At 41.4% G+C, this 13,543-nt stretch overlaps 2 protein-coding genes across 2 annotated transcripts in view; one reads left to right on the forward strand and one right to left on the reverse strand.

Moving 5' to 3' along the window:
- Positions 1 to 7,367, reverse strand: part of Ugt8 (UDP glycosyltransferase 8) — a 69,608-nt gene extending 62,241 nt beyond the window's left edge. The window contains exon 1 of the mRNA XM_057793358.1: positions 7,194 to 7,367. The gene's annotated coding sequence lies outside the window, so the exon portion shown is untranslated. The remainder of the gene's footprint in view (positions 1 to 7,193) is intronic.
- Positions 6,442 to 7,458, forward strand: LOC130889354 (basic proline-rich protein-like). The gene has a single exon (XM_057792997.1). It carries the CDS (start codon positions 6,442 to 6,444, stop codon positions 7,456 to 7,458), a length of 1,017 nt encoding a protein of 338 aa, XP_057648980.1.
- The last annotated feature ends 6,085 nt before the right edge of the window (positions 7,459 to 13,543 follow it).

Below are 13,543 nucleotides of genomic sequence, written 5' to 3' on the forward strand. Positions count from 1 at the left end.
ATATAATAGCAAATTTGTACAAATAATTTTACTTTTCCAATACTTGGGCATACACTTGCATTTTTCTTACTTGAAAAAATGTTAGTACCATAATTTCTTCTCATTAAAACAAGGTATACTTCATGTAATAGCTAATACATGACTTAGAATCTTGAAAATATTTCAAACTTTAAAAATTCACATAAATAATCTAAGGCCATAATGAAGATCTCCAAAATGTCCCTACAGTCTTCCCATGTGATAACATACTTTAAAACCTAGGCAACTTTCCAGCCTGAAGCCAGCAGCTGATTTTGAACCTGAAATCCAGACTGTCCTATATACCCTGCAGCTCACCAATTCAAAAGTAGCATTTTTGTTCTGGCTATTAAACAATGCTTAACGCCTACCTACATGTAACACTCGTCTCTAACCAAATTTCAACTTGACCTTGCAGTCTTTCTAAAGGAGGATTGAGAAAGACAGTAAATGTCTTGTGAGACAAACTAGATTTTTGCACACACAATGTGGAACAGAACAAAAAACAAACTGAAATCACACAGTTCTCTACCCTTTGCAAGTGACAGGACCTATAAGGTAAACAGACTGAAAAAAAAATCGCAGGAAGTAAACTCTGCCAAAGAGAGATACTGATAACAGATAGTAGTGCTATGGTCTCTCAAAGCCATCAGCATAATGAATTGCATTTCACCCTTAAATTGCTAAACATTAAATTTCATTTTATCAGTAAATTCTCATGTGTCCTAAAGCTATGTACTAATGAGGGTGCTATACAAAAAAAGTGTGAATTAATCATAGATAGGATAAATTAATAGACTTACTAATTTGAACTAAACATAATTACATATAATCAATGAATCACTATTATGCCTTTCAATTAATATGTAAACAACATGCACAGCATTCAGGTAAAGCTGATTGCCAAAACAATTCATCTATGTAAACATTTTACTCTCAAAATGTTCACTAGTTACAAAGCAAGATATGTAGGCATAAATGGTGCAAATTTAATTTTAAGTGTTTATCATGGATATAAAATATCATCATTTCATCCAAGTAGAAAAAAAAAGACTAAGATAGAACATAAGGATATTTTACATTACTATAATAAACTTCATGGGAGGCAGGGAAAAAAAAAAGCAAATTCCACAATCATCCTTCCATTTCTCCACAGGTCAATCATCACCTGCTCACAATGTTGAGTTTAAGGCCCTGGATAACTGTGAAATGTCTTCTGAAATATTTGATTCAACCTTATAATTTGTTAAGTTTGGTTTTTTTGTTTGTTTTTCATTTTACATCCCAACAAAGACTCCCCTCTCTCTCCTCTTTCCACTCCTCCCCCATTCACTCCTCCTCCACTGTCTCTCCTCAGATACAGGAAGGCCTCCCCTGGATATCAGCCAGCCTTGACACACCAAGTTGCAGTGAGACTAAGCACTTCCTCTTCAATTAAGGCTGCATGAGGCAATCCAGTAGGAGGAATGGGTCCCGAAAGCAGGCAACACAGTCAGAAAGAGACACTCTTCCCCAGGATTCCCCAAGATCTGCCTAACGTTTAGCTGTGGGTCTCTGCATCTGTTTCCATCAGTAGATGGTATTCACTCACTCATAAGTGGATTTAACGGAGAACCATGCTACAACCCACAGACCCAGAGAAGCTAAATAACAAACAGGGCTCAAGGCAGGGATGCATGAGTCTCTCTGTGAAGGGGAAATAGAATGGACATTGCTAATGGAAGGGGTAGGAACTGGAAGAAGGGGTAGGGAATGGGAAAAGGAGGGATCAGGTGTGAGGAGGATGGACGGTGAGAAAACTGGAATGTGAGGGCATCTCTGGGATAAGCTAGAAAACTACAGCAATGGAAATTCCTAAGAATCTATGAGGGAGAGAGACCTTAGCTAAGATTCCTAAAAGGGATACCGAACCTTAACCAGCCATCTCCTGTAACCGGGCAAGACTTCCAGGGGAGGGACTGGGACACTAACCCAGCCACAAAGTCTTCAATGTACTATTTGTACTGCCTACAAGGTGTGCTGGGGGAAAGATGGTGCAGAAATGGTGGGAGTGACCAACTACTGACTGGCACTGCTGTAGACCCATACCCTGAGAAGGAGATCACCCCTGAGGGTCAGGACCCAGAGGTGGGATACCCCAGAGACCTAGGACAGACCCATACAGGACTGGAAGAAAAAAGTCAATGAAAATGATTCCTAACGATATTCTGCTATTCTCACAGATGGATGCCTAGCCCAACTGTCATCAGAGCAGCTTCACCTAGCAACTGATGGAAATAGTTTGTTAAACTTTTATATCTATCTTCAGTCTTGTTTCTGTTTCAGGCTCTATTAAAATGAACAGTCAATACCTTGTGAGATTATCCAGGGCATATTTAGAATACCAAAAATATAAATGTGAGGGACACTTGGTGTTTAAACACAGTTCATCCAGAACAGAGGCTGTTTTGGGAGCTCGGCATCCCCCCAGAACTCTGAAGACAACCCCTACCCTCTCTTGTAGGACTTGGATGAGCTGGCTTCTCTGCTTCCTTCACGTTTTTTCAATGTCTGCTAATCCGCTGCCTTCTAGGGCAAAACAATATTGGATCACCTCATTAACGGCTTTGAAATAGCCTCCCAGTGCGGCCAGCTTGCACTTTGGGAAACTAAAACTTACTGAGTCTTCTGATCACAAATCCAAGGTTTGTTTTCATTAAAACATCTCCTGCTTGTTAGCAACAAACTAACAAGTAACCTTCTAGACACTGGGCTTAAGCCTATCTATCATCTCTGATCTCACAGATGCCCCGTAACACATGTGTTTTGTTCCCTGTTTTGAAGATGAAGGGTAGAAAATGAACTGCCAGGCCCAGGACACAGAACTCACTGAGTGGAAGTATAGCAGGACTGTCTACCACTGCTTTCATCTCCTGATGGCTCATTTCTTGACGTTCTCTCCTTTCCCCTCATTCTACCATGCTCCCTTGCTTTCCACTGTCTCATCAAATTTTCAGATCTCCTTAGTTGTCTACGTTCCTACCAACTCCCGGTACCTTTCCTGGCAAGCGCCTCAACTTTCAGTGTTTACAATTATGCGACATGCTACATCTGTCATCCATGCGTCCATCCACTAATCTACCTACTTACTATCTAAGCTAGGCCCTCTCTTCATAAGCCGTTGTGAAATGACTCCCTGAGTACAATCTCTAATGAACATTCTACCTCACTTCCGATTCTGAATGTCCTAAGCTGAACCTGACACCTTGACTTCTCAAATCTCAGTCTCTTCTCCCAAATTTCTGTACTCCACAAGCGCCATCACCTGCTCTCATAGACTCTCCCTCCTAAGTACCTTGATTCTCTCTCTTCTCCACTCAAGTAACAGTTATATATATTAGGTCCCTTTATCAAGGTCATCCCAACACATCAAAGTTGCGCCCATCTCAGATTTCTGAGATCATCCTTCCAGACTGCTGAGAAAGCTGAACTCTTGTCATGTCGCACCTTCTTTAAAAGCAACAACTCTGCATAGAGGGAGACCCATACCCCTCAGGATGGCAAACAAGCATCCAGGAGGATCTTATTTCCGCTAACCTTGATTGTATGTCACCTTCCAGGAATCCTTTAAAGTCTTCTTGAGTTGGGAACTAGCCATTCCCAAATCCCCCTCCTCAGGCACTCTGACCACAGTCCTACACAGCACTTACAGGACAGCACTCTTCTAGATGACTAATATTAATTTCATATTTTGTCTAATATGTGCAAAACATGTTCTAGAGTATCAAATCCAGAAGTTGTTCAAATGTCAAGACACTGTGCTTCCCCATAATTTACAAAGAAAGAAAGTTCCTACAGCTATAAATTACACAGCACTAGATTTCCCTCTTAGACACAGAAACTACCTCAGTTAGAATTGTTTGCATAATCTCAGTGCACAGAGACTGGCAACTGATACTTGTTAATACTTAATAAATACTTGTTAGAGGAAATAATATATGTTCATAAAATGCTTCACACTAAGAACATATGACTAACACAGTTTTCAAAACTAATAGACTTTTTTCAAACTGATTTGATTATGTAGCTCCTCCTTAGGCAGATATGCAAAGTAACATTTAAATAATTGAACAAGCACCCAGTATGGTTAGCAGGATTATCAAATTACACTTTTACTTAGCTTCCAGGGTAGGGGACTATTAACATTATACCAGGTTAATGAGTTTCACTGGCCGAAAGAGGTACATAAAACATACTCCAAAAGAAAAATAACCCATGTCCACATAAAAAAGTAAATATTTTTAAAGGGGCTGTTTTGACTTTTAAAAAAAAAGTCAAATTGTCTAAAGTGAAGACACTTCTAAGGCTCTCTCATACAAAATTTTCTGCATATAAACTTATTAAAACCTCACATATACAAGTCACTCTTCTAAGAATCTCAAGCATTCAGCCCATAGCACAGCAAAAAGCACATGAATAAAAATTATCTGTCACAGAATCTACATGTTTTGTACTTGGCAATGGACAAAAAAAAAAAAAAAAAAAGGAAAAAAAAAAAAAGAAAAGAAAAGAAAAAAAAGACAACAGATAATACAGCATCAGGACCCGCTCCCAGCCTGACAGCAGAAAGTGATAGCTGATAACAGAAAGGGAACCCAGACAAAGCATATAAAGAAGAATGGTACCTCTGTCTCCATTCAAATACTTCAGCCCAGCAGGCAGAGAGACCAGGGACTGTAAACAAAAACAGTACTCTACCCTGCAACAAATGGCACTGTTGAATCCTTGATAGGTTCATCACAGAATAATAAAATAAAATTAATAGCATAGCCAATAACATCTAAAGGTTTACAAACTGTCTATTTTAATGGCTAGCTATTTTGATTAATATAGGTGAACCACACAGAAAATATCTATGAATATCAGCACCAACCGGTATAATGTGTGTCAGTATAATGCATATTGTATAAGCAGACAAAAGTAGACATTATTTGTGTACCTTGGCAATTTTCAGGTTTTATCTGGAAATTGAGAATTAATCAATCAAGAAATCTTAATTGTTTGAGATACAAATCCATAAATTATTTTGAAACAGTATCTGAGAATAGAGGGTAAGTTTTACAGCAATATTTAAATGATAACTCAGGATTGCTCACAGGGGGGAACTTGAAATATCCCAGTTTAAATTAATAGAAACTTTAACTATCAAACAACTCTTCAAAATAAAAATCTCACAAAATCTCTTCATGAAGGATATGCATTGGATTTGTTTACTATAACAGGTGTTCTAAGTATCAGTGTAGACACTAAAGTGGAGTTTAGACTCAAAGAGCTCAGATCTCTACAGTAGGTAAAAGCAGAAGTATGGGCAGTAATATGGCTCAGTAGTATGGTTCAGTTGCTCTAAACAAAGCTGAGCTGTTGTTCTAAATGTCGAAGTCGACACTGTTGCCTCCTAGTTTAAAAATGCTCCTTTAGCTGTAGATTAGACAACACCAGATGTGCGCTTAACCTTACTGGTTGCAGGTAAATCGGCCCTTCTCTCTAACACTATCTAGAAGAGGTAAGAGCTGCTGAACAGACATGGTCCGAGCAAGGCCTCAAGCTACCAAGAGATAGTTTCTTCTGGAAAAGATAAATAGCAGACTCACATTTAATTTGATTAACACAAAGTTCTGTTCTTCCTTATCATATGCTTAAGTGTATGATTTTTTTTCAATTAATTAATAAAAAAAGCTAGGACAATGTGTAACTTGTAATTCTATTAGAATGATTAAGGGAGTCTTTCTAGCCTTTTTAAAACACAGGGTTGGGGGCGGTGGTGGCGCACGCCTTTAATCCCAGCACTCGGGAGGCAGAGGCAGGCAGATCTCTGTGAGTTCGAGGCCAGCCTGGTCTACAAAGGGAGTTCCAGGACAGGAACCAAAAAGCTACAGAGCAATCCTGTCTCGAAAATCAAAAAAAAAAAAAAAAAAAGAACACAGGGTTGGTTGGTTTTTTTTTTGGGGGGGGGAGGGGGTCTGGGCACACGGTTTAAGGAAGCCTACATCCAAGAGGATATTTGTTTGGGAGAACGTGGGATTATAGCTAGAAGTAACGGCATATTTGGCATCCAGCCAAACTGCCACACATTCCTGTCATTAATTTTGGAAGAAAAAAAAAAAAAAGTTACACAAAATAACAGCCTAAGGTGACCAAAAACCTTAGTGCTTTTCTGTGAACCCTTTCAGAAGGCGATCACGTGAAACGGAAGCCCCCGTGACTAGTCCTGACACTGTATCACAATGGTCGTGGCTTTCCGGATAAGGTGAGGATGAAGAAAGTCACCCCTTTCTTCCCTTGTGATGTTGCCTCCCCCAATTCGGGGTTTCCACAGCCCTTCATTTTCTGAGCTGGGGGCACTTTTCGGTCTCCGTCCCCTCACGTCCTTCAGAACTCTCAAAGATGCTGAGGACGGTACCAGCAGTAGCACAGCAGCGAGATCCTGTCCCTGCGTGTTGCAGAGTGACAAGTGCTCAGGTCCCCAACTTTATAACCCTGCAAACCCGGGAGCCCACAGATCAGGTCCCGCCTCGAGACACCTCCGGGCGTCCTTCTGCCCGGACGCACTGCATCCGCGAGCGCTTGGCGATGCGCTCTCCTCCCGCCGCCCCGCAGCACCGACCCGGGGCCTCGCCGCTCCGCTCTGCTGCTCCTCAACAGCAGGCGACCCCTCCGTGCTCGCCCGCTCGCCCTCCCTCTCACCCTCCCGCGGTTCTCTCACCTTCGGATCCGGCCCTGCACCCCTGTCCGCCTTTCCGGGGGCCACGCGCGACCGTGCGGTGTGTCTGTCCCCCGCTGCGGTCACCGAAAGGTCCCGCGCGTGTGCGCGCGCGCCGCCGGGGAGCGCCCCTTCCCCAATGCACCCCGTCGCGCACCTTCAGCGGGGACCCGGCGGGCCAGCGACTCCCAGGCGGTGACTGCGGGCGACCATCCCGTCCCGGTCAAGCGCAAGGTCTTGGCGTCTGCCCAGGCGCCCCCTTCGCCCGCTCCGGCCGCCGCGCGGACAGCTCAGGGGTGCCCAGACCGCGCTCTCCACAGCCCCCCGCGCCGGCCGCCTCAGGCAGCGGGGGGCGTCACTCCCTCACCTCGGGGAGGAACAGCGACCGACGCCGCGATCCCAAGCCCTCCGTCCCCGCGCCCCCGCCGCCGCTTACCGCGTTCCCTTCGCTGTGGCGCGGGAGTTGGAGAGCGCCTGTGCCGCCGCGGGACTGTCGCCTTCCGTGTCTGGCCCTGAGGAGGGGAGGCTGCAGCGCGCCCGCCGGCTTAAGACGGCCGCTCTGGGGCCAGGCGATGCTCCACCGTGCCCTCCCTCGGGGCCGCAGCGCGCCTGCTCCTCCGCCGAGCCCCGCGCGCCCCGCCTTCCCGCCTTCCTTCCCCCCCTTCCCCCCCCCCCCCCGCCCCAGACCGGCGCGCCACTAAGTGAGCCCGGAGCGCGCTCGGGCCCGTGCGCGCGCCCCCGGCCTGCGCGCCCCCGGGGCCGCCACTCAAGCCGCCTGGACTCGCGCCCGCCGCGACCGGGACCCCGCTGCGCACGCGCCTCGACGGCGGCGACCTGAGAAGCTGGCGGGCTGCACCTGCCGCAAGGGCTCCCCTCGACGCGCGCCTGCTCCCGGCTGCGCCTCGTCCGCCCGCCTTTTTTTTTCACCTCAGGCGCTGGAGAGGAGCAGGGCCTACGGGGCGCCGGCTGATGCCCCCTTCGCTTCCTGTCAGAGACCCTGAGAGTCGCTCTGAGAGGAGAGCGGTGGATCTGAGCGCACGCCTGCGCACACGGGGAGAGCGCGCAGCGAAGCGCGGGCCTCCTGGAAAAAGCCAACTGGGGCTTCTCATGAAAGGGCCTTTTAAAGTTTTCCCTGGTTGGGTCGGGCTTCCTTATTCTGACTGAAAGTGTTTGCTAGCCGCGTGGCTGCCAAGTTGGCTTCCAGGTCAGGAAGCGACATTTCCCAAGGAGCGGGTGGCCTCTGGTGCCCCAGACTCTGGAGGCCAAGCCCTTTAAGTGTCAATGGCAGGCTGCTGGCTTCAGAAAATCTAGGAAAGGTTTGATTGCTGTAATTTGGAACCTGTTAGGTCATCCCTTCTACAGCACACACGTGATGCCATACATGTGTGCATATATGCCTATATGTAAATGAACTGAACAGAACTGAATGTGGTCTAACTTTCTGAAAAGCGAAAATCAGGTCGAACATATATTCCAGATCCGAAAACCCTGTCAAGTTTTGTGTTTAAATGTTCAGAGATGAAAACAGGATGCCATTAATTCTATTTCCTTTCTCCAACTTGGGAGTCACATTTGGGACTTTGCCCTCAAAATAAAAAATGAAAATTTATGTAATGATATAAGAAAAATCGATTACTCATTGTTCTTATTAGTAGTCTATTAAACAACCATAGTGTCCAAAGGTCCTAAGTCCAAAGCTTTGTTCTAATGGCGTTTTCAAATACCTATTTCAAAGGAGATAATGCTCTTTTCTTTGTAAGTGACAAATCTTTCTAATTGACCTAAGGAGATTAATATGCTGTGCATTCATTCATTTACTTATTTAAATTGCACTAGAAAAAAATTACAAACAAGTATCAAACATAACAGATACTCAATAGAGTATGTAAGCATTTTATTCAAAAGCTTTATTTTATCAAAAAAATCATGCTCCAGGCATAAGCAATTGTCCTAATAAAGTGTACATAAATTCTTGATAAAAACTGACTTTAGAAATTTAATAAATAATTGTGGTTTTATATATTTTCTATAATTTGTGTCACATCCATGTGCTTAATAAAATTATGTAAGAGCTAATACTCTAAAATGTCTGTCAAACTTTACAGATGTTAAAAAAAATGCCATACTGAATATTACGTGTAGCTATATCCGTGAATTTTGTATCTGTGATCTGGCTGTTGTTTGCCACATATGCCACAGGCCAGCACTGAAAGGACATTCCAAAATTTAAGTTTAGTATGTGTTTGCATAAATCAAAGTTGAATTATGTTTGTGTACTTTAAAGCAATAAAGGAAATCATAAAAGTAAACTTCATTCCATTTTAAAATACTCTAGCCACTGGCACTTAACATTACTGACAGGATGGTTGGGTAAAATGAATGGCATTTGCTACTTCCCTTCAAAGAAGGCTGCATAATTTTATATTTAATCCATCCTCCAAGTTCCTATTCAAATTAACAGGGAGTGTCCATACTGTTCAGGTTATGTAATGTTGCATTAGATAACATATCTATGAAGGAAGTTTCGGCCAAAGTAAAATAAAATTGCCTCGGTATTATTACATACCACATTAGTTCATACAACTTAATTTAAAATGGTTGTTATAATTTAGAGACTCTTGGACCCTAATGATTTCAGTGGGAAAATATCAATACTTGTGAGAAATAACAACTTAGCTGGTAATCATTAACTATTAACTTTCTCACATAACTATCACGAGCTGAGTTTTGTTATTTGTTAACTGTGTTACCAATTTCTGTGTGTCTTGATTTCTTTATCCATAAAATAGATATGGTGTGGTGCTAGAGAGAGGACTCAGCGGCTGAGTGTGTCATAAGAGGTTAAATGCTCTGGAAAAGGACCTAAGTTTGAATCCCAGCAGCGGTGTTGGCTGACTTCACAACCACCTGTAGCACAAGCTCTAGAGGGATTTGAGGTCTCGGCGCTCCATGAGCACAGGCAATCACGTGTGTATGCCTTCCCTGAACAAAAAAAGTAATAATATTAATAATATTAATTAAAAATAAAAATATAATATACATATGTAAAAAAATAATCTTAAAAATTAATGTGACGCCGGGCGATGGTGGCGCACGCCTTTAATCCCAGCACTCTGGAGGCAGAGGCAGGCGGATCTCTGTGAGTTCGAGACCAGCCTGGTCTACAAGAGCTAGTTCCAGGACAGGCTCCAAAGCCACAGAGAAACCCTGCCTCGAAAAAAACCAAAAAAAAAAAAAAAAAAGAAAATTAATGTGACAACATCTATTTCATAAAGTTATTGTGAGAATTACCAAAAGTCAAACATGAATTAGACAGGACAGAGTTCCTAGTCCTTGGTATTTAGCAAATATTAACTCGATGCTATCTCTCTGTAATTCCAACAGCGGGAGAATCAATCACCTTTGTAGGACATCCCTTTGTCTTAGTAGTACTGGGGATTGAGCCTAGGGCCTCATAAATGCTAGGCAAGTGCTCTGCCATTGAGTTACAACCTCAGCCTGTGAATCAAATTTGATGATTTTTTTTTTAATTCCTGGAAGCAGCACATTAGAGACAGGGCATGTTCTTTTGGGTTCATTAATAACTCTGAGCTCCCCTTGTGCTGTCTCTTCGTATAGCTCATGCCACTGCATTTCTTTAAGAAAATCTTTAGATTTGCTTTACTTATCTAGTATTTGTTAACCTACCAACTTGTGGAAGGTTTATTAAGAACCGTATAACATTTTATCTCCTTAAAGTTCTGTGATATTGTATAGCAAGGTATTCTCTGAGTCCTGTCCTTATTTGTAGAGAGAAGTAGCTTACAAACATTTAAGAAAATGAGTAGATAGGTATAGATTACTCAAATTAATTAAGTAGGGGTGCATCATAAAGACAAAGGAAGGGGAGAAAAATGAACTTGTGTAAGACTTGTTATAAGGGGTCTTGAATGAGATTCCATTTATTTCAAGGCAAGAACAGAGAAAGTTTTTCAAGAACTAAAGAGTATTTTGAGTGAGAATAAAATGCATATTGTTAGTTCTTCCTTGACAAACATGCTAGCCTATTATTTTAAAATGCTTAGTATTAAAAGTAAAAGGTTACCTTTTAAATCTCGAAATTAAAACCTGCTATTATTTCCATTGTACTTTTCACCGTTTTGCTCTCAGCGCACAGCTGAGTGCCCATAGGTGCAGATGTGAACATAGTCCAATCCTCTGCCCCGAGGAGAACTCAGAACAGGAAGATCAGATTACATATTCATCCTTTAGGTACAACAAAAGCATGGAAGTGATACAGAGGAGGTTAGAACCTGGTAAAGACGCCTAAAAGGGCTTCACAAACGCTTGACTGTTAACTGTTGTGAATGAGGAAGAAAATACCAATGGGTCAAGAATAGAGGACCTTATTTACTAGAAGGAATAGAAAGACTGATCTAATCACTGCTTTTCTCCTTTATTAAAATCATCCATTATTACCCACAGCGTGCCACTGATTCTGCTGGCATTCTCTGATAAAATTACTCTTTTCTTGTTTTCCAGTAGAAATAACAGACAAATCTACTTAAAAAACCATGAAAAAGTAGTCAGTGGTGCATGCACGTCTAGATCCATATATGGTATTTAACATTTTAAGAAAAGAAGATGTCATAACAGGGTAATGAAATTTAAATAAAAATCTCTTGAAAATGATACTAGAGAAGGTAAAAATGCCCTCAAAATTCTATGTAAGTTCTAGGCATTTCATAGCAAACGCCATATGACTTAATAAGTTTGTTGTGGGAAGAAGTATGGGTGGCTGTACATTCCAACACCCCTTATTAGTAATTTCAAGTGTTTTAATATATTGTCTGGGTGGATAACTACAGCTTTACATACATTGTAAACTTCATAAAGTATCTCTGATCTTCATTCCTTCCAATGTTTGAAGAGTTGGAGAAGAGGGCCCAGATCTCGACAAAGACTTATTAAGTCTAGTTTGATGTTAATAATAATCGTTTAAAATCTAATTATAATTATGAAAGTTGTGGCTTCTACTTTGAATCACTAGGTATAATCAGTAATAATAATAATGATCATCGAAATTAAAATAATCATGAAATGTATGTTGTTTACTTTAAAACCTGAATAGTGTGTTTCAGGCAAAATAGCTCATTTACTTCTCATAAAAATCCTGGAGAAACATACTGTTACTGTCCTTGTTGAAAATAAAGTAGAAAGGTTGCAGACTAACAACTAACCAAGTTCACTAACAAAGTAACAAAATGGAGACTTCAGCGGAGTCAATATGCTTAAGTCAATAATCACGCTCAGAGTTATTTTTATTATTAGGAAATACGATGAACAAAACTCTGGTTCTTGATCTAGCACAATAGTTGATTATGTTAAAATAATTTCTAAATTTTTGTGATAAACCAGGTTTAGTCAGTTATAGGAAATACATGGTAACATCAAACCTGTCTTACATGATCATTGATGAACTTCAGACTTGGAAAGCCCCCTGCACTGTATTCTTTTACGGGCTGTAAAGAGTCTCTGACAACGATTATTGCCACAGTTTTATAGAGGCGTGAACAGTCTTCAGGTAGGACATCGGAGCTAAGTCTCAGTTCAGTAAGTGCCCTCGGGATCATTCCTATCCACTTTATGGACACTGCTTATTATCACAGGACTTATTATACTTAATCTGTGATGCCTTCAGGCAATAAAGAGTTTTCTAATGTATTAGAACTTTGTACTAATGCTTATTATAAAGACTTATTGTAAGGCTCAGGCAATATCAACTAGTTCGAACCGACAATCAGTAGGCATACGATTGTGATTATCATATGCTTTAATTTTTGCTAAAGGCTGCTTGACTTGATCCATCCACAGCAGCCTCTAGATTCAAGAAGCATAGTTAGAATCTCAAAACTTTATGACATTTTCTTCATATTTTCCTGTAATGATATGCATCAGTAAATGCTTGCTTCTTAAATGATAATTTACCAGATGATGTCCTTACTCATATTGAGACAGTATTACTCTTCTTCATAAGAAAGCTTTAGAATCCATGATTCTTTCCAAGATATGTCCTTCAGTCTTTTTACATCAAGAACAAATTGTATTGCTTTGAAGAAAGTAGTAAAGAAACTGGACATTAAAGGACAAGGACTTTTAATCCCAGTACTCAGAAGGCAGAAGCAGGAAAATCTCTGTGAGTTCAAGGCTAGTCAGGTCAACATAATGAGTCCCAGGACATTCAAGGCTATGTAAAGAGATGCTGTCGCAACAACAAAGAAAAAAGAAAAGGAAAGGAAAAAATTGATAAGAATTTTTTCTAGAAGCTTAGTATAAGCAGTAATCTGTTGCCCTTTGATTTAATTTTCTTAAAAACCTGTTATTTAAATGTCTCTTTATTAGGTTAGACTTTTTCTCCCAAGTAAAACTTATGATTGCTTTTTTCATAGTGTCAGTCTTAACCTTGACCCTTCCAAAGTCTACAAAGGAAATGGAGTACTGTACAAGTGAAAAACAATAAAATTCAGGTCTTCTCCCTAATACTCAAAGAGTAGCATTGTTTTACCAGTACATGCTTTACATTACCTTTACATTACAAGTGGAACCTTGTGTTGAATAACGCTATTGCCTTGTCTTTCTCCCCTGCCTTCCTTACTTTTCATCATAAAGAACTACAGTGTAGCAAATGGACTGTCTAAAGGAGTGTTCGGTACAGAAAGCAAGGCATGTCAAGCAATAAAAGTCTCTCAGTTGTATACCTCTGTAAGGTGAGGAAACCAGAATCAGTCATGTGGATGTTTTCAGTGT

Source organism: Chionomys nivalis, chromosome 18, assembly GCF_950005125.1.
Source record: "Chionomys nivalis chromosome 18, mChiNiv1.1, whole genome shotgun sequence".
Taxonomy (NCBI): domain Eukaryota; kingdom Metazoa; phylum Chordata; class Mammalia; order Rodentia; family Cricetidae; genus Chionomys; species Chionomys nivalis.

Bases quoted from the DNA above. Each gene is read 5' to 3' on its own strand.
- LOC130889354 (XM_057792997.1), top strand. From the start codon at position 6,442: ATGCTGAGGACGGTACCAGCAGTAGCACAGCAGCGAGATCCTGTCCCT.